This window comes from Eleginops maclovinus, chromosome 15 (genome assembly GCF_036324505.1).
Source record: "Eleginops maclovinus isolate JMC-PN-2008 ecotype Puerto Natales chromosome 15, JC_Emac_rtc_rv5, whole genome shotgun sequence".
Lineage (NCBI taxonomy): Eukaryota > Metazoa > Chordata > Actinopteri > Perciformes > Eleginopidae > Eleginops > Eleginops maclovinus.
In genome coordinates, this window is record NC_086363.1 from 10,404,876 (window position 1) to 10,426,160 (window position 21,285).

Consider the following 21,285-nt stretch of genomic DNA (forward strand, 5'->3'; position numbering starts at 1 on the left):
TTGCTTTTTACTCTGAAGGCCAGGGGCGCATACCGGATGTGTTATTGTTGCTGGTGGGATACTTGATTTCACCTCCCTTCTGTTGAGTTTGGTATTTCCGTTTCCTAAAGTAATTTCCGGTTGCTATACCGCTCTGAAGTTGTAGTTCTTATGCATGTTGTAGCTGAAATATCCATTGTATGATCATTTTGACTTAATTGATTACAGTTCTGGGCCTGTGTAGGACAGTACAGTACTGTGTAGTCAGTAGTACACAAATGCACTTTTTCTTAAAGAAGGGAAATTAACTACACCAGCAGGCCCACTGAAAACTACTAAATAAAAACAGTAGAAAGGATTGATCTGTCAGATTGTAACAAATCCACACTTTCCACTAATGCCATTTAATGGTGTGACCTAAATCAGGGCCCAATAGAGGATTAGGAGAGGCACTTTCACCTGTCTCAAGATGTCTTAATATATTTTTGCCTATGAATGATAATTATATATCATACAATTGTACAGGGACAATACAAAGCAAGCTACTGTATAATGTGCATTTCCTACTCTGGGAGGGTGAATCTATAGGCCTGTTGACTAACTGAAACTAGGCTAACCTAAAACATATCTAGGTTGTTGTCCTAAAATAGTTCTACATGGTATTTATTTTTAGACCACGCACTTATATTGTGTGTCCTTTGTTATTAAACATAAACAATATTATACAGAGCCTCTAGATATGTAATACCTTAGGGACATTTTTTATTTTATTGGAATGTATTGTTAAAGAATAGAAGAACACAGTAGTCATTCACTTGAGAGCATTTTCCCCATAAGATGCAGTCAAAAATGCTAACAAAGGCATATTATTTTTTCTGGGACCCAATCTAAAAAGAGATGGCATGTGTGTGTATATTTGCCAATAAAAACATGTGAGAACCACTAGGTTTTTTTTATGGGATTCACTGGGCATTTATGAATAGGAGATCCTGGAATTCTGCGTCATCCTATTGGTTCATGTCACTGCAGTGTGCCTCCTCTCAGGCCACCGCACAGCTCAGCCATCAGTCTGCTGCTGCACCGGTGAAAGGCTCTCCTGCACCGGGCCGGATCTGACCATCGTTCCCAGCCTCTCTGCAGCGTTTTTCGGCCAGACATGTTTTGTGTGCAGCAGTAACGTGGAGGAGACGGGGGGAGATTTTTGTGCTTCTGTTTGGTCCTCAAGGGGAGGAGCCAGTTGTTGATTCTACGCTGCAAAGAGAAGGCGCCGCACAGAGAGGTAAGATACCGTTTACGTAATGGATAATATTGTGTGTTTTATCTGCAGACTTTCAAACGCGCGTTTACACGGCTTTATGTTCGCTATTACTCGTGTTTATGAGGGGCATCTGGAGGTGGAGATGAATGCGTATACGTAGCCTATTAAAACATGCCACTCCCTGCAATAGCATACTGATGCCCTGGACAGACCTCTGTAAATGATTAAAATGGAAGTATGAAAATGTGACAATTATTTTTTTAAATAAATATGGATGTTATGCAAGGCTTCCATAGATAAATCCGCATCTATAATACCTTAAGTTTACATTTGTATCTCCCACATATGGCCTACCCCTATGTTTTATTGTGTTTTATGGTTCAATAAGAGTTATCTTATTTACATTTTAGAGTTCAAACGCACGATTCACTGAGTTATACAAACACACACAACACTGTTAATACATTCCTTACCAATATGGCATTCTATAATTTGATGTACTATAATAAATAACCCCTGATAATGTGGTTATTCAACATCACAAAGTAGCTTGCAGGCTGCCAGAGGTCAGTCATGCTCAGTGTTGCGCTCCACATGGTGCAGAAACAGAACATTTTGGTCAGGGATGCCGTGGAGTGTATAGGAGTGTGTGTGTGTTTGTGTGTGTGGGCAGGCTTAGGTCACTCTCATGCCTCTGAAACCCGCATTGCTGATGTGGGCTCCTATCCAGTGAAGAGTTATTTAATAGGGTGTATCATCAGGTTTCCCACCGCTCCTAAGGCAGAACTCAACATCAGACATCCTCTCTGTTCAATGATTGCATAGCAACAGCTTTTTAACAAGTGTCCTCGAAAAACGACTCAAAGCTGAGGAGATAACACAGTTGTTGTGATAGTATGTTTCATTCAAAGGACAAACAACAGAAGGAAAAGGTGTCCCTTTCTTTGCCTGCTTGGCATTTCAAATGAGGGGTAATGCTTGGGGGCAGATGCTGGTTGTGTAATAATCCCATCTGTCAATGTCATTGTCATCAATAGAGTGCTTTACTTTCGACCCTTACCTATAGAGGGTTTGATGTGAAGTCAAATTAAGAAGAACTTGCGCTTGCAGAGGATGGTAGAACATTTTGTCCAGAATTATTTTGCAGAAAATGTATGTCATGAAGTTCATTGTGTGATTCATAGGTTAGATTAAGCGTGATTTTATATTAGTTTCTCTTCAAACAAAGCCAATCATCTGTCTTGGTTTCGAGGGCTTCACTCGAGCTCCTCCATTACATTTTTCTAATTTGAGAATCATCACCTGTAGATGAGTTAATGCACGTGTGGGAGAAAGAGCAGTACAAGCTGCTCCGTCATGAACAGTGCATTTATTATCCTCTTTAAGGGCCACTCTGACAATTTAGTATTTCATTTCCATAAAGTAAAGGAAGGAAGAGATTTGAAGAGTTTTTGTTTTAAGTATAGTTTGAGTTTGTGTAACACTGGATCATACAATTGTCATCATGCAACAAATTGCATCATTCCATTTCCCTGTCTGGAAAAATGCCCATGCCTTTCTCTGTGCCTCCAGTTTCAACACATGCTCCAGGATACCCTTGTGACCAGTCAGGGATAACATGTTATTTATATATAAAAGTGCTGGAATGCCCCTTTAAAAGTTTTTTTCCAGTTTATATTTTCTTTATAAATTTGTTTGAGTGTGTTCTGCTTTTGTCAAGCCAAAGCCTTGGGACATTATGTAATGTTGTCTGTGGACACTTTTGGCAAATGGATCAGTTTTCCTTTGCTTGTTGGAAATAAATTAATAATGAGAGTTTGCTGTTTTCAATTAAGACTAAGACGTGTGCTGGCTTAGCTACAACGAATATGTGTCAGTCAGTTGTAAAGTGCTTCACTAGGTCACAAGGTCAAACAGCCATCTTGTTTGAGTGCTTTTGAGCAACACATCCACATCCTGCAGAAAATGTCACATTCACTAACCTTTCACTATTGTTAAGACATAAATGATTTGTAGGTTATTTTCTTTTTACAATGTGATATATATGTATATATATATATATATATATTCATGTTAATACATTCATAGACTTTGTTTTATAATACCTAACAATGTCCACTAAATTAATTGTAATGCAATGTAACATAAGACTGTGGTACAAATAAAGCTGTAGAGAGAAATACTATACTATCGAGGATTTCTTTTCCAGGACTAGAGTGGGTTATTTCTTTAGCTTTACTCCTATAGGAATACATTCAAGATGATTGATTTTTACTCTCTCCAGTGGTGTGGACATTTAACTCTCAGAGGTAATGGGTGACTCAAAGTTGGAACAGCAGGTAATGATTCACTGTTTAATTTACTGAGTGAGTCAAATGACTTTAATGAGTCATTAGAGTTTAATCAAATTTCTTCAAAATTATTAAATCTAATATTCTGGTGAAAAATCCACATGGATCGAAAAAAACTGAATTAATGATTTAAGCTTTTTGTGCTTAAAAGAACATTCTAGAACATTCTGAATTTGTCCTTTAATTCTCTGTAATCCTCGAAACTCCTTAGGATTTTGAATTCTTGTGAAGGCCAGATTTGTTTATTCATTTTCTCTACCCAAGAATTCTCTTTAAAAGTGAGTGAAGTATGAAACATCAAAGCAGCGCCGAGGTCTGGTTGTAGTGTAAGAGAGGAGGTCCAATCTTGTGTGTCTTTGGCCTCAGGAGCATTCTACTGTGCACTGTACACACACCAACACACACAGTTATTCAAGAGGGAAGAAAATCATTAAGCTGTAAACTGAAGATGTGCTCTGTCTGCCTGAGCAGCATCTGTGTCCATCCCAACGTTCCCTTGAGCCTTCTGATGGATGACATTGAAAAGCCGGACTCTCAAATCCCTACAAGCTTGTTTAACATAATCATTTCATTAAAAATGTAATCATGAATTAGGACGTATCTGTATTAGCTCAGCTCGAGTTAGAAATCAGAGATTACACCGCAACGTTTTTAGAAGTGTGAATGCCGCCACTAACATCTTACTCCAGTTTTAATATGCATTTGAATTATGCACAGCTGCGTTATCAGGAACAAATGTATTCATAGTATGGATAAAATACCAAAAAAATACAAATCACAGAAGAGGGAATATTTCCCAAAATAAAATAAGTAATAAGATAAAATACAGTGCAGTGACCAACTAAACTAATAAGGAGCAGAACCTGATTTGTTGTTCAAGTTTTTTTCTTATGTCTGCATAATCATGTGTGTGTCTGTATGTCAGTGGTTGTCCTGCAGTTTCTGATGGATGGTTGAAGTGATTCAAGATGACGATGATCTTTAACAATGAAAGAATGCTCTGCCAGGATGGTAAACAGGATACTGTGAGTGAAAGAACATGATAAATGCAAGGTTTATACAGATGTTGAAGAGAAAAAGGAAACACTTAAGTCCAGCCAGAAATGTTCAGTTTCACGGATGGTAAACACTAAAGTCGGGTTGTGTGTGTGTATGTTTGAAAATGAAGATACACTACAGAGACAGTATGTTCATGCTAATTAAGCTCCATTGAGTGAATCTTCATATGTGGGAATTATCTCTATAAATAAATAGCAGCACAGAGGTGTTTGAATTACTAAGGAAACCTGTGCTCTGGCTGAGTAAGTCATTATACAATACACACTGGTTGGTAAACGGATGCAGAAAAGCTACGTTTTTTAAAAAGATGGTGGAGGTGGACCAAATCCTAGCAAATAGCTGTTGGAAGTGAACCTTTTTTTTTTTTTTTTACCAAGTCAACACAGGATACAGCTACTGTTTTTTTTTTTCAATTCTGCAAACATATTTTCATGAGATGTTTTGTGTCAGAATTTACTGGTACTACAAGTTGTCAGTTTGAAATGTTGGAAAAAGCAGTAAGTGCTCCTCAGAACTAAAACCCCTGAACTCCAAATGCCTGTAGCGGGTTAAGCAGAATATCCCATTATGTGATAAGTCAACACTTAAACTCGAATATAACACCTGACACTGCTATTGTCACATTATGTAGCGTCACTGTTCGGTCCTAAAGTGAATTTGTCAGGGAAGGAAACAGGTTGAAAGCGTATCTGTGACTTTCTCATTGTATCATCTGTGTGAAATGGAAAGCTTTGAATATGTTTACAAGCACCTTTCATCTAGCAGGTTCATATTCCTCTAGTTTTCTGGAAGATGCTTTAATATCAATGTTTTTTATTTTAGTCTGTGTTAATTGGCATTCTTTGTTTTAAACTCTAAATATGTATATATTTTATCCAGCCTGACTCACTCATGCATTTAGTTCTCCTCTAGAAAGTCCTTAACAACAGAATCCTTAAATTGTGCCTGGAGAATTCTTGTTAATAAATAATACCAGCATAAAAACACCTTTGCACTAACAAGCAGCTGTTTGCAATGTTCCATGCATTTTGGTACTAGTTGTGGTTTAGGCTGTACTGGTCAAATAGTATTTCTGCAAGCTACAACATTTCCGGCATAGCTACAGGGGAAAAACACAACACATATAAACAACAATCATCTGTTTAAGGAGGCAACTTTTCAAATGGAAAGAATGTCTTGTTCTTTTTCACTTAAAAGCAACACTACTGTATATATTGTTGTGCTGCTCTGAGATCCCCCTGCATGCTATTCATGTCGATTTGAACATATACACAAGACTAGAATATAGATAACTCTCAGTCTCTATGCAAGAAGGCAGCTTCGGCACCGCAGTGTTACGTAAATCCAGATTCTTTGGGTATCACTGTTTAAAGAATGATGAAGCACCATGCCCTGTCTCTGGCCTTTGCAGTTTATTTAATCAAGAAGAAGAGAACCCCTTTATAGATACTAGATTCTACCATAGAACGTGAAATGGCTTAAGATTTTCAAATGTATAAATATCTATCATCATTTTATACTTTCTTTCGTATTCCATGGTGCGATTTGACAAAGTGTCAATATGGAGACAGCTTTTTTAATTGGTCTGGGGTTGCATGAATCACCTCATGCTCTCTTTGCTCCCTGTTCCTGGTTATGAAAGCTCCCTACTGCCTAATGGAGACAGAATGAGTTGTCTGTGCTGTCTATCACTGCCTCTCTGCTGCCTCATCCTTCTGCCTCACCATCTCCCCCCTGATCCTTTCACAACCAGTCACAACTCCCTCGTCCATCTGCTCTTTGTGTCTCATGGCTGTGACCTTATTGCTTGTCTTTGAGGCCGCGTCGCAGAGTCACACACCCCCCGGTGTTTTTCGCAAAATTAATTTGAACTCCAAATAAATGACTCTCAGGGGTTTTAAATGGAGATTCTGGATTAAAGTCGCACAGCTTGTAATTGTGTTTTTTGGGACATTATTAAAAGGTCAGATTTTAAGTTGAGTTTAGGTTCTGTTATTGCGCCTGCTCAGGTTTTGAGTAAATGGGTTGGATTAAGCACAATATTTAATATGTTTTCAAGTAATTAAACAGAAATAGGTTGTTAATGATGATAAAGACAGGACACATTTAATATCACAACGGAGAATGAGATTTTTGTGTTAAAGTCCTTATGTCTGTTGTTCTGTATAATAGCATTCTTCCATCTTATATCATCTGTTCCCAACATTTTTGGCTTGTGATCTTCATGTCTAGCCAACTTGTAACCCCAGTTCCACATCCACAAGCTGAACCAAAGAGTGAATTTCCTTGCTTTGGCTATATTTCTGACTTTGTTTATTTAAAGAAGCAAATTCACTAATAAGCTCTCAAGAATAGAGTTAAGATTTGTAATAATGTTAAGAAAAAGTTTGTACATCTGGACCAAACCACTGATTTAGATCAACATCACAGGATTAAATGATTTTCAGATGTCTCATAATAATACTATTTTTGACAATAGATAGTGACTGAAAGGATATGAATTTAAATTCAAAATCAAGATTATTTCTTTAAAAATAAACACAAAGAACAATTAAAGCAAATTATCCTGTCACCAGTCCGATGAAAGATAACATTTATTTAATTATTACTCCAGTTCTCATGACGGGGAGGTTTTGTTCGAAACATTTTTTCCTGACAAAATGTAAAAAGCACATCCGATTATTTCTGATTTACTGCAGTTAAATCCTGATTATGATGCTTTTTTTTCCAGGGCAATGGACTGCTCACAGTGAAGAGGAGGCCTAAAGCGATGAAGGTCGGTCTGACAGTCCAGGACTAGCCCAAACCGAGGGAACTGCAGTGGAGGGAGGAGGAAGAGGAGGGGGAAGACCATAGAGAGACAAAGTAAATCACATGACCAGGCCTGGGAAAGGTTCCAAATTAGTGATGTTCCCCTCGGGCAGGGATTACCTCCTCCCCGTCGTCTACCTCTCCATCTCTCCCTCTCTTCCTCCCTCGCACAGCACTGCAGCCGTCCAGCTCCAAGACTCTGAGCCGTGAGAGCTAACTGTGCTCACCCACCCACACACAAACACCAACTCACACACACACTCTCTCTCACACACACGCACACACACACACACACACACACACACACACACACACACACACTTTTGCATCCTGCTCATGGTCGTTGGCCTGTCCTCAGCTGCTGCTCCTGCTCTAGTCCGTGACCATGAAGAGGCCCAAGCAGCAGACGGGGCCGCTGAGCTTCCTGAACTTCTTCAGCAGGAAGCCCAAATCAGAGCCAAAGCCCGAGCGGCCGCTGGAAGCCTGGCCAAGAGAGGAGGTGGCCATCACCCTGACCCCCAGCGAGCAACCAGAGCAGGTGAGACTCAGGAAAAAATCCCATATCTATTATTTGTCATAGTGTTGATTTAATAGCAGTTTTTCATGTATGTCTGATCTTTTATTTTACATGTTAAAATTTGAGACCTAAACACAGTTAATAAGCCTTTTCATCAGGGGTAATAATAAGGTTATGTGTCAGGATTTTTTAATGTTTTACATCATTCCTTCTCACTGAGCATTTTCTGTGTTATTATGATTGATATAAATTGTACTCCTACTTTTGAAATAGCATAATGGCGTACAACATGTGCTCTTTATTAGTTCAATATCGCTTCATAGAGTCATGTCTTGTTTTTGCCACAATTAAAATGTCTCACAAAAGAAAGAGCAACCTGAAAAGAGGCTGTAGATCATTAACTATTGGATGTATTAGCTTCTGCTTGCTCTCATTCTGTTATAGCCCAGGTCCATTAGGCTGTTTATTTAATTAATTGGTAATTTCCAGAAATTATGTTGCCCAGAAACCAAGCTCACCAAGTATTGCCTACATACACACTCGTACTGACTATCAACATGAAGATGTTCAACTTACTTTCAGTTATTTGTCGAAATATATATATTTTTTGAACAGCATTAAATCCCTGTAAGTCTTTTGATGCTGCTTGTCACTTTGAAGTTTTTTTTTAAGGTGAGTTAGCAGCTGTGCTACTATTCACAGGACCTCCCAGCAGAAGAGACTGGAGGAGAAAGAGGAGAAGGCGGAGATCCTCCAGCAGCAGCGGGGGCAGCCGAGGCCGGTGCCGCCACAGCTGAGTGCGTGGGTGGTGTCAGCAGCGGCTCCACTGGCGTCCTGTCCCTCTCCTCCTCCAGCCAGGAGCAGCTATTGGACGAACACCTGGAGGAATGCCCACTGTGCCTGCTCAGTCAGCCGCGTTGCCACTTCCCACGACTCACCTCCTGCTCCCACCGAACATGCTCCGACTGCCTCCGCCAGTACCTGCGCATCGAGATATCAGAGAGCCGGGTGGGCATTGCGTGCCCCCAGTGCCCTGAGACACTGGCGCCGCTGGATGTTCGCGCCATCCTGGATGACCAGGTGCTGCTGGACCGGTTCGAGGAGTACCAGTTGAGGCGTTTCCTGGCTGCTGATCCAGATACACGCTGGTGCCCTGCGCCTGACTGCAGGTGAGAATCACATATACCATACATTTTTCCAGAAAAAAGTTTGCACATGTTCACGATGACACATGATGAACTTCAGGGTCACTGTGAGAGCAGAGATCTGCACCAAGGCTGTTTTCATAAGTGAAAAATGATGTGTCTATCCGCCCCGAGCTTCATATCCACTCCAAAGTGTGATGGGTTCTTCCTTGACCCATGTCCCACCCTCAAACTAAGTTTCATGGAAATCGGGCTTGTTGTTTTTCTCTTATCATGCTGACAAACTACAAGGGAAACATAAAAAGTTTAAACTTTCTTTATGTAGCTAGTGCACTAAGAAGATCATGTAACAAGGGTGAGGAAAAAGGCTTTTGAAAAAGGGAAAATGATGCCTTTAAAATGAGCCATTCAATAGACTGCAGTTAACTTGAGAAAACAAAACAGAGCCCTGATTCAATGTCACCATGTGGCAGTTATTTTCAAGTCCCTGTCATTCCCCACCAGCTTTATGTTTTAAAACAGACGCCTTGCAGCAGTTTTTCACTGACAGAGTGATTGACTGACTGAGCTTTAAAAAAGATTTAGTGACAGCAAGTGAGATCTTCTTCCATCTCTACATGCATCCCAAGGCTGCTCAACAGTTGATGCAAATACAATATTTTGCAGATCTAAAACATGACAGACTGGTCGTGAATGATTTAGTCGGTCTCTTTCCATTTTTTATCTATAACCTTTCTGTAATCGATGTAAATGTGGGACCCCAAAACATGTTGGATTGGATGCTACAGGATCAGCCTACTACAATAACACTTTGGAAATAGTTATTGGTGAGAAGCTGGTATTTTTGGGACTATTTTACTTGTCTTACTCCAGGGGTGTCCAAACAACGGCCCGGGGGCCAAATGCGGCCCGTGGTCAATTTTTTATCGGCCCTCAGAAGATTCTAAAAGTATAATGAAATATGGCCCACGCCTGAAGCTTGTGCTTGTTTTGTATTGTACTTCTTAAATATATATGTACACGTATTTTACACAGTATTCATGTGTTAATAAGCCCACTTTTCAAATAAATTCAGTAAATTAAAATTAAAATAACCCAATAACTGATTTACATAACACGCTTGAAATGGGCTGTTTTTTGATATTTTAAAGCATATTCCAGTATCATGCATAATTGACCTACATTTGATTCATTTTGCTAACTTATAACTTAACTTATGAGGCAATATACCTATCCTCTAGTGAGTGGTCCAGCCTTTTGTATGTTTTTCTGTATGTGGCCCTCAATGAAAGAAGTGTGGACACCCCTGTCTTACTCCATGAGTCTGAAATGAGGATTCTATCATGTCACATGAAGATTTTTAAAGCCTAACATTAATTGTATTTCAATGCAGAATTAATGAAAGACATTCCCATAAATCCTTCAGGTAGAACTCAAAGTCCAATCCAATCAAACAGAGAGGTATTCCCATTACCAACCTTCTTTCTAAAATGAGAGCCCAGTCTGCTCTGATTGGTCAGCTGGCTGGCTCTGTTGTGATTGGTCAACCGCTTAGAGACGTGTTGAAAATGTTTCGCGCCTTAGCCTATCACGTACAATGTATTGGAGCGCTAGCTCATCGAAGGTGAAGTGTGAAGTAATTACGTCACTTTGTTACAGAAGTGAATAAAGAAGTACAATCAGGAAGGGAGAGGGGTGTGTTGGAGACAAACTCACTTTAGCAACTTTAGCATTTTAGCTTTTGCAGACCATTGCACTAAAACCTATATAACACTCAAGGACAAGGAAAACCCCAAAAGCATAAAAGGGCCTTTTTCATAGACCACAATGCAATGCAACCGCATGTTCAAGTTAACTCATTTGTCTGTTTTGTTTACAACAAATGCAGACACTGATCCATTTATGCATCACCTTAATGTTCACGGAGGGGTAACAAGATAGGGCTGCTGACGGGAAATCATAATGTGTGTGTGTGTGTGTGTGTGTGTGTGTGTGTGTGTGTGTGTGTGTGTGTGTGTGTGTGTGTGTGTGTGTGTGTGTGTGTGTGTGTGTGTGTGTGTGTGTGTGTGTGTGTGTGTGTGTGTGTGTGTGTGTGTGTGTGTGTGCGTGCGTGCGTGCGTGCGTGCGTGCGTGCGTGCGTGCGTGCGTGCGTGCGTGCGTGCGTGCGTGCGTGTTCAGTGGAAATTCGTGGTCAAAAGAACGTAAGCACCAGGGTTCAGGACTCAGTGTTAGACTGCGTGTCTCCCGGGCTCGCAGCCTCGTCATGATAAATGAATCGAGCAAAAATCAATAGGCCCATGTATCTTGTGCTGTAGTGAATAAAATATAACTCAGAGAAACAACATCGGATTTCTTAACTATCCCCAGAATTATGAGTACACATATTAGACAATCCTTACAAGTGGAGGTCACAAGTGTTTTTTAGACAGTGGTATTTGAAATTTCCCCACGTAGACGATCCTTTGAAGTGGTGCCCCATTACGTAAACTGGTCACAGTTATGGTTTGTGTATTCCCGAGCTACCAACAAATACACACATTCCTAGAGGTCTTAGTGACAGAGGCTTAGTTGGAGATTATGTCGGCTCGGAGAGAAAATATGGTCCATGCGCTTGTTTATGTGTCTCTTTTTTTTCATGTTTTTGCTGCATATGTGATGCTACGGAAAGTGGTTTCAAAAGAAAAGCGGGGAGGGGATTTCAAGGCAGTACAAATATTTCTAGTTTAAATCAGTATGTGCCTGCCAAACTAAGAACCATACAGCGCATATTTTGCCAAAATACAGGGCAGAAATAAAGACATTAGTTAAAGTATATTGGTTGTGTTTGCTGTGTAACAAAGTCACCAGCAAACATGAATGTGTGTCAGCTGCTGTTTAGGTGTTTTAAAGGTGTCAAATGTGTCATAAATCCAATTATTGCGAGTATTTTGTTTGATATGGATATTCACTTTTTTTATGAATGAGCAAGTCCACTTTAGCTTTAATGTTGTTGACTCTGAAGTGGGTTCAAGGCAGCTGTTATGTGTGTGGCCCTCAGCCTGTCAGATTAATCTACCCTTGTGTCAAACCTTAAAACCACACCAAGCTGGAGATGCCAATAAAAAAACCTTGAAGTCTTATTTTTTTTTAAAATACTCCACAGCAGAGCCGTCTGGTTTCCACAAATCCCTCACATTTTCTTTTTTATAATAAACTTTATGGTAATGCCCCCTCTGAGGGGTGAGATTAGCTCCAATAGTGCCAAACTACTTGTTTCTCATCAAGATGTCTTCTTGAGATCTGGGGATCAGGTTGTTTCTGGTTGAGGTGTTGAACTGTGGAAACCAGTCCCACAGACAGCTGTGTCTCTCATGTGTGTCACACATGTACTGTTTCGATCGAGCACTTGATGAGAGACTTGCTTCAGCTTTTCATAGATATTCCAGTCAGCCAACCAAAGCTGCGATGTTCAGATGAAACTGCAGCCACTGTGAGTCTCTGCTGTATGTAAGAGCAACAGGGTGGAATAGTGAGTAAGGAGAGCAGATGATTTATTGTGCCTGATGCTGACTTTCCCTTTAATAAGAACCCTTACAATGAAGAATTCCCCTTTAGGGTCATATTATTGCTGTCTACTTTATCATTTCTATCTGCAGTTTCTCTCTCTCCCCACAGCTATGCAGTGATAGCTTACGGCTGTGCAGAGTGTCCCAAGCTGTGCTGCGGCCGTGAGGGTTGCGACACCGAGTTCTGCTACCACTGCCGGCAGCTGTGGCACCCCAACCAGACGTGTGACCAGGCCCGGCGGCAGCGAGCACGCCACACCTTGGGTGGCAACGATGCCTCCACGCTGTACGTCTTCAATGAAGAACCTGGAGGAGGTGAAACTAGCAGCTGCACTTCACTTGCTTTGAATGTCTTTATTCTAGATACTATGGAAGTCATGTGAGGCAAGTGAGAAAAAAAGAAAAAAACTTCTGGTGAATACATTCCTTTTCTCGCCTGCCTGAATTTCTTCCAGTATACTTCCCTCACACATTCACTCTTTTGCTGAAGATGCAGAGGAGATCAAAGCGTGCCCTCGCTGCGGTGCCTACATCATGAAGACAAACGACGGCAGCTGTAACCGTATGAACTGCACTGTGTGTGCCTGTCAGTTCTGCTGGCTGTGTATGCAGGAGATCACCGACGTGCACTACCTCAGGTACTCATTTCACACTCCTCTCATGACACAAACAATGAACAATCAAATGCCCACTTCTGAGTAAACAAAAGTTTTGTATAAATTGAGAACAGGCATCGAAGAGATAAACTTAATGAAAATGTATGATACCTTTTTTACCCTCAACCCCTCATGATCATTTGTATATTAATTACATTCATGTTTCCTCCTGAGTGAACAAATAATCCAAAACTTACAAAATTCTTGATGAATTTAAGTTAATATGAGGGGTTTAACAACAACAAAACTATATCAAAACATCTATTCAACACACTTTTAGACAACCAGTGCAGTTCAATCCTAATCTAATCTCTCCAATTCAATGCTCAGTACATCCCAAACTCATGCATTTTTGCTAAAAACCTTATTTTATAAACTTCCCTAATAAAAATCTTGGGCTTGCACATGCACGCTACTGTCTATGTGTGTAATGTATCACACAAGAGATCGTGATAGTTCCTTTTAATACGTGGATTTACTGTTTGTGTGGGATTGCAAATTAAATATGTTTTAGTTTTTCAAAACAACACAGCAGAATTTGATCAGGATGAGGTAGGAGTCATTCTTTCTAAAAAACTAAAACTCAACAGCTTCTACCGCTCTAAAAGGAACTTTCATATTTTCACATCGCTATTTTCCATCTGTATGTTTTCAAAGCATTAGCCAGTTGGAGATGAAGTTGGCCACTCAGCAAGGCACGTACACATTAGGTCATTGTTTAGAGGCTGCGCTGCTTTACACTCTTCGTCTGGCCTTCTATTGATTTTTCTGATCCTGGGAAGGAGTCACTGCTGACTTGTCATCAATACATCAGCTCTATCTGCCTCCGTATTTCCATGCGGCAAAATAAGTAACTCAAGCTACAGTAAAAGACATGCAAATCTGTCGATGAGAAAGTCTTTGTCAGCAGGCGCCACATTGTGCTTCTTTCTCCCCTGTCCCTTCTCCTTTACTCTTACCTCATACTTGTCTGTCTATAGAAGGACAACGCTTTTAGCATCTCACTGCAAATCTGTCAGTTTAGAGCAACAAAGCATGATTTTAATACCTCTCCGCAAAATTCCCCTCACTCAGACTTTTAGTCCCCCTGTGGGACATTTGGTGTTGTGATGAAAAAGCACACTTTGAAAAATAGCATAGCCTTCAGGTGCTATTTATGTACTCCATGTTCTCACTGCTGCCGACAAGGTAATTGTTGCTTGATTAAGACCAAACAGCATTAGCTGAGTTGTTCTGCTCCTTGGCAGTTAGAATTACACCACAACACTAAAAGCTGTTACAACATTATAGAAGCACTTTAGGGGAAATGTATTCTGTCTAACTTCATATCAAGTGAAAAATCGACTCTTCATAAACAGACTTAAATCACCTGGCCTTTTCATTTATCTACCAGCAGTGTGTAAGATGAATGAGTATATGAATGGTAGCTGCAAATGACTGTAACTCAGAGAGAGAGAGGACCAAGCTAGAAAGAGAAATGCAGATGAGGTCATTCTGTTTGGGCACTATTGCAATGGCAATTAGTGTTGTTGTCAGGACTCATGTATTTCACGTCTAACAGGTAATCATTCAAAACCGTTTCATTTTTGTCGGATGAGGCTGCATGATGATGATGATGCTTTGGTGATGTAACAATAGAGGGTATAGTAATGAGTGTGTCTATGTGAATGAACACACACATTTTTCTTTATTTAATGAATGTCTAGACAAAGACAAAGAGTCTACACCATTTGACTATGCTAGCGGATCTGTGAAACTGTTTAGGGCAGGAGAAGTTAGCGCTTTCTCACAAAAATATTCTTAGTGTAAGGCAACACCACTACTTGGTTAGGTGTTGGAAAAGATCATGGTTTGGGTTAAAATACTATATTTCTGGCTAGAGGGCATGAAAGCTAACGTCTCCAGTGCTTTGAGCCTCATTTTAGTTTAGCCTGTTAGCATTTCAAGATCAGTTGATGCTGCTGGGAATGATCATGAGAATGTAGCCTCCAGGGACTTTGAAGATTTGTTCCACATTGCCCAGCAATCCATTGACTAATTGTCAAAAATGTTCACACAAAAACAAAAGATGTCAACTTCAGTATTAATTCTCAGGGTCTGTAAAAAAGTTTTTATGATATTTCAGCATGGACGAACAAACTTACATCACTTATATCTGATCTCCCCTGTTGTGTGTGTGTCTCAGTCCTTCTGGATGTACATTCTGGGGGAAGAAGCCATGGTCTCAAACCCGCAAGGTTTTGTGGCAGGTGGGCATGTTGCTAGGAGCGCCGGTGGTCATCTCCCTTATAGCGGGCATCGCCATCCCAGTCATCATTGTGGGCATACCAATCTACATGGGCCGCAAGGTAGAAAACTCCCAGTAAATCTTGTGTTCGCTTGTATTAGAGCATGTGAATAAGTGACAGCAGTAAGTTGTTGCACAACAAGAACCAATTCAATTTCCATAATCTAATGTATGTTTTATTTATCACCATACAGGTCCATGGTCGCTGTAAGAAAAACAATATCTCAGGAAGTAAGCACTACTTGACTGTGGCAAGTGGGGTGATGATGTCAGTGTTTGTGTCGCCAGTCATAGCAGCTGTCACTGTGGGTAAGGAACAAACAACACCATGGACTCCTTCTGTTCGACACAAATACTCAAATAAAATTAAGAGTGTAAAATGAGCCTGTTTGTGAAAAAGTAAAAAGTGTTTAGGGCACTTTGTTTTAAAGAAAGATGATACAATTGCCACAATAATACATCTTTATTTTACACAGAATAAGTACTTAAAATGTGAGAGAACGAACTGTAAAAGAACAACATTATACAAATAATAAATATATACCAGCCTGTAACCTTCGGTTAAATTTAAGCAACAGAGATGGAGCTACATTTTAAAAAGCATGATCCTCCTTTGATTGAAACCCTAATTAATGGACTTCTTATAACGCCTAATCCTCTGCTAAATGTTTATTGCTATTTGACTAATAAAGCTGTAGTTCCACCCACAAGCAAGGTCTCTGTTAGCAAACCCACCACTTGTTTTAATAAACACACACACACACACACACACACACACACACACACACACACACACACACACACACACACACACACACACACACACACACACACACACACACACACACACACACACAGGGTTTGCATCTACTCCTTTTTTCTCTCGCCTCTCACTGCAATTATTGTTTTGTTTCTGATATTTCAACCACAGTTCCCTATGTGGTTGTTTCTCTTTTTGAGTCACACACACACACACACACATCCTCACTTTCTGTGAGCTGTTTGGCTGGCAGGCTTACCCTCTTGCCCTGGCTTCACCCTGTATTGAGTCAATAGCGTCCCAGTGCTCCCGCTGTGTTAATGATGTCTCTTTGTTTGGTCGGCACTCTGCTTTGTGTTTCCAAATTCCTATCTTAATCACAGATTGCATAATCACCCTGCGTAGGGAAGCTGCTGCTCATCCACTTTCTACACTCATTGCAACAGCTTTAGTGAAGGATATGAAAGAGAGAAGGGATACATTTAACGTGTGGAATCAACATTTTCTTTGCTGCAGTCATTATTTACTCCTTTATTCCTATTTTCACTTGAAGACAGGTGATCAAGCGCAGTGTACACGTCATCTGTTATTTTATGTTGTATTGACTGGAGTGGACAATGAAGCAGGAGGGGCTCCCTCTTGTGTTTATTGTTGGTATTGCAATGCCTTGAAACTTGAAATGCATTAACATTAAAGTGCATTTATTTGCCATGGGGAGTACTGATCAGGTTGCTATATCATGTTTTGTCAAGGCTTTAAAATTACTCAAGTCACATCACTTGGTTTGGGGTAAATATGTAACATTAATCTATTAATATTCACCAATATCTCCAAAACGCCTGCAGGGAATTTGTGTAATTTGACACAAAGCATCCATCGGACCAAGGTTGAATTAATTTTGGTGTTTAAAAGTCACAACTTTTTTCAAATGCAATATTAAATTACAAACATGTTTTAACCGATACTTGATAAATTAACAGACTGTAAACCAATGATTGGGAAAAAAGAAGAAGTATATTATGAATTGGTTTCTCATACCTTCTTTTTTTTGCTGCAGGTGTGGGTGTTCCGCTAATGCTGACGTATGTCTATGGGGTCGTCCCAATGTCGCTCTGTAGGAACGGCTGGTGTCGACCCCAGAATGAGCCCCCTGAAACACACAAAATACAACTGGAGGACTTAGCCAGCTGTGAGTACACGCTTATAATAAATATTTTGCAAAATATGCTTACACGTATTTACATATTTGAGAGTTAAATGAGAAAAATGGTCATCACTTTTTTTTCAGATAAACAATGAAGCTGGACACATGACACAATTTGCTAGGCACAATATAGTATAAATAATAAACTCATAAGAAAATAAATGTTTGTGTATGGGTAAATGTGAAGTGTAGCATGTATTTTTAAATCATCTCCAGGTTCTAGCTTCAAAATATGAAGTCAAATAAGCTGCATTGCATGTTATAGCTACTTTTTTGTATCACTGTAACGTTAACCTAGGTTAAAGACTCTTGACATCCGTTCATTGTTATTTGTGCTCTTCCCACGACCTGATCTGATTAAGTTTCTACTTCTCTTATAGATCTTCTATTCTCTCATGTAGTTAGTGACCACTGGCCGGGTCAGAGCAACCAAACGCTCAGCGATACCAGCGTCCAGGAAGTCAGAGTCAGTGTACAGGAAGTGGGTGTCCTCCCCAGTACAAGCACCACGCCCCCAGAGCTAGATAGTTATGAGGAATTGGATGAAGCCACAAAACACCACGGATACACCCAGCAGGACAGCCAATCAGACTGCGAGGTGGTTATTGTGCCTGACAGCAAGCTCGATGACGCACATGCTCCTTCTTTGAGGTAAAGGTCACCACTTACTCTTCTGTTCACTGTTTCTACCATAGACTGTATCTACACTTCAATATATTTAGACATGTTAAAGGCATGGCTTTAGGAATGCCATTTTTTAAACATTTTTTTATGGTCTATCCACCACTTTAGTCCGTATTGAAATATTTCAACAGTTGAATATATTGCCATTCATGTAAAGATATCCATGTTCCTCAGGATTATTTCTACTCAAATACCTATTTGTCCAACACTTTTGAAACACTGATGACGTCCCTATCAGCCTCAGCTCTACTTTGTTGCTAAAAAGCAAAATCAGCATGCAAAAACCCAAGATATACATTCTAAAGATCAGTATATTACCATTTGACTTCTGCACGCTATGCATATAATACAGTATTAGAGAGCTGTTTGCATAGCTGTGTTTTCTGGAAATCGAATGTTATATCAGTGTTAGAGAATATAATCCTACTGCTGATTTATAAATAAAGCGTCTTTTGCATTACGTCCTCAAGCAAGAAACATTTTGATTGCCCTGCAGTTCCATATTGATTTCTTCATGTCTCTTACCGTCACCACAGGGAAGGAACCAATTTTGAAGTGCGTGTGGAAATTGAGACCCAACCCAGAGGCGCCCGCCAGTCCAGCCTCAGTAGCATCCTGTCTAGCCGAAGCTTGTCGGTGGAGTCCCTGGGACACACGCAGTCCCAGTCCCAAGACTACCTGTGTGCCTCAGAACTGGAAGAAAGACGAGAGGGGGGAGAAGGAGAAGGAGAGGGAGAGGAGCAGGAGGGAAGAGAGAAACCAGGAGGGGAAGCAGGAAACGAAGGGACAGTTTTTCCAGTCTTTGAAATAGACGGTGTATGAGGTCGTCCAATGCAGGCATTGTTCTTGGTTAAAGAAAAATCAGCTGGTATGGGAAGAAATCCATTAGCTGACGTGCCATTGGATTGACCTGTAAATCGCCACGGCCACCTCCTGCTTCTAAGACCGGCCCCTCCCACCAGTTGCCTTCTAGCTCCAGCCTCTAAGGAAGACGCAGGTTTAGAGACAGCAAATGAGAAAGTGTGTGAGTGTGTGAATGAGACAAATAGCATGAGACTATGAAATTAAAATTAGAGGGGGGATAGACTGAAACTCAGACAGGATAGCATCCATCAATTGATCTAAAACAGAAGTGACTCAGAGCATGTTAGCTGATTAGTTCAGCCTGTTCTTTTCTATGTTGTCCTCTCTAAAGGACTATCTTACACCCCCCTCATATAAATCTATTTCATGCAGCCCTCTCTTTGTCTGGCTGTGATCTTACACTTCTTTAGTGACCTCACCTCCCTCTTCCCTCTCACTTTACAAATAAAGAGACCCCTACAAGCATGATTTGTTTTATGGGAGATAAAGAATCTGTTGTGTCAGCAAGTACATATCACATGAATCCCAAGCCAAGTTATAAGACAGGAGAGGAGGGGCGATTCTGCCTTAAAGAATATCTCCGCTCTTTTTAGATGCAGTGGTCACACCTGAATTGGGCAACCTCAAACGGATGATGCATGCTGCACTGTTCGACAACTCTTTTGTGAACCAGTTGGAAAACAACATCTGCAAACTGTTGAAGCCTATAACATTTCTCTATTGGAGTGAAGGGTGCTCTGTGACATGGAAGTAATTGAAATGACTGAATGGCTTATAAGTATGGTTAATTATAACTAATAATCTCAAATCCACAGTCTTCCATGGAAGCAGACAGGAGGCAATGTCACTTCTGCATCATTTTAGTGCAGCTTTTAGCCTTTAAGAGGCTAATTCCTTTCAAACTGGAGAGGGGGACATTGCTGTAGTTTGTAAAAATGTTCACTCTAATGCAGATACTTGCCTGCATTAGTGACAAAACCGTGGCAGCAGTCTTTTTCTGAAGAGTCTTACATTATAGTAGCTGCATGATTCTACTACTTGCTGTGTATACAGGATAGCACATGAACACACATGCAGATTAACACACACACACACACACACACACACACACACACACACACACACACACACACACACACACACACACACACACACACACACACACAGCAGTCAGTGTAGTTGCAGTAGTGTGCGCTGCTGATAGCATCAAATATAAACTAAAGACCCTCTCACATGATCACAGAGCACCAAAATGACAACAGCAGCATGCCACCTCAGGCTAAACTCAAATAACCCCTACTAGCGGATTTATGAGAAATACATGATTATACATGTTCTGCTTAGCTTTCCTTAGTGTGAAGTACTTATGAGAGATGAACTCGGACATTACATGATAACCTGTGCTGGGTTGTGGAGAGAAATGAAATAAAGATTTCACCATGAAGGACAAAAGCACAATGCATATTTTGTGTCTGTCAGAAATAACATTTTCTTTAGCAGGATTTAAATGGAATTGAATAGTACCCTGTAAGGCATAATAGGGGGAATGTGTCATAATATAATTATACTTTTGTATAAATAGATAATACATTCAAATGAATACATATAGTTAATCTTCTTGAAACAGTTGATCCCAACTTTTTTAGTTTGTGATATCCAAAATTCCTTAAACAACTAGAACCCTAACCTGTTTTAACAACGTTTCCCTGTTGTGTTATTTGAATATCTTTCCGGAGTAAAATGATTCACAAAAAAGTTTGAGGAAAGTCTAAGTAGAAGATATATTTATCTTGTTAAATTGTGTATTTTTGCCTTTCTTCTTAACTCTACTAATTAATTATCTACTAATAATCTTGCCACTCTAATTTGTCTCGCCTTGTGGATGTCCTTATCCTATGTTTAAAAAACACTGTCTTAGGTCAAATGGTTCCTGTAACAACTTCTTTTATGAGGATTAAACAATCAATTTATATTTGTATATATTATCTTGTTAAAAAAAAGATGGCCCAGGAGGTAACTGCTATACTGAAGATGAGTAACAACCATATTGTAATAACTGCCCATGGTCAATAGAGGGCGCCAACACACCAACAAATTAAAGTTTATGCATTGCCTAAAATTAAATGTGGGTCTGTTTGTTGATAATTGTTACCGAAATATTGTCA

General features: G+C 40.1%; 1 protein-coding gene across 2 annotated transcripts; it reads left to right on the forward strand.

Annotated features, from left to right (window-relative positions):
- Window positions 1–1,046: 1,046 nt before the first annotated feature.
- si:ch211-278j3.3 (E3 ubiquitin-protein ligase RNF19B) lies at window positions 1,047–21,202 on the forward strand. 2 transcript variants are annotated; one of them, XM_063901554.1, is made up of 10 exons: window positions 1,047–1,258; window positions 7,379–7,996; window positions 8,678–9,144; window positions 12,775–12,980; window positions 13,156–13,303; window positions 15,507–15,669; window positions 15,803–15,917; window positions 17,426–17,557; window positions 17,953–18,223; window positions 18,793–21,202. In XM_063901554.1, the coding sequence occupies exons 2-10, from the start codon at window positions 7,844–7,846 to the stop codon at window positions 19,076–19,078; spliced, it is 1,941 nt and encodes a 646-aa protein (XP_063757624.1). In that variant the 5' UTR covers window positions 1,047–1,258; window positions 7,379–7,843; the 3' UTR covers window positions 19,079–21,202. The 2 variants fall into 2 exon arrangements, with proteins under 2 accessions (XP_063757624.1, XP_063757625.1); XM_063901555.1 differs by having other exon boundaries at window positions 13,162–13,303.
- Window positions 21,203–21,285: the final 83 nt, after the last annotated feature.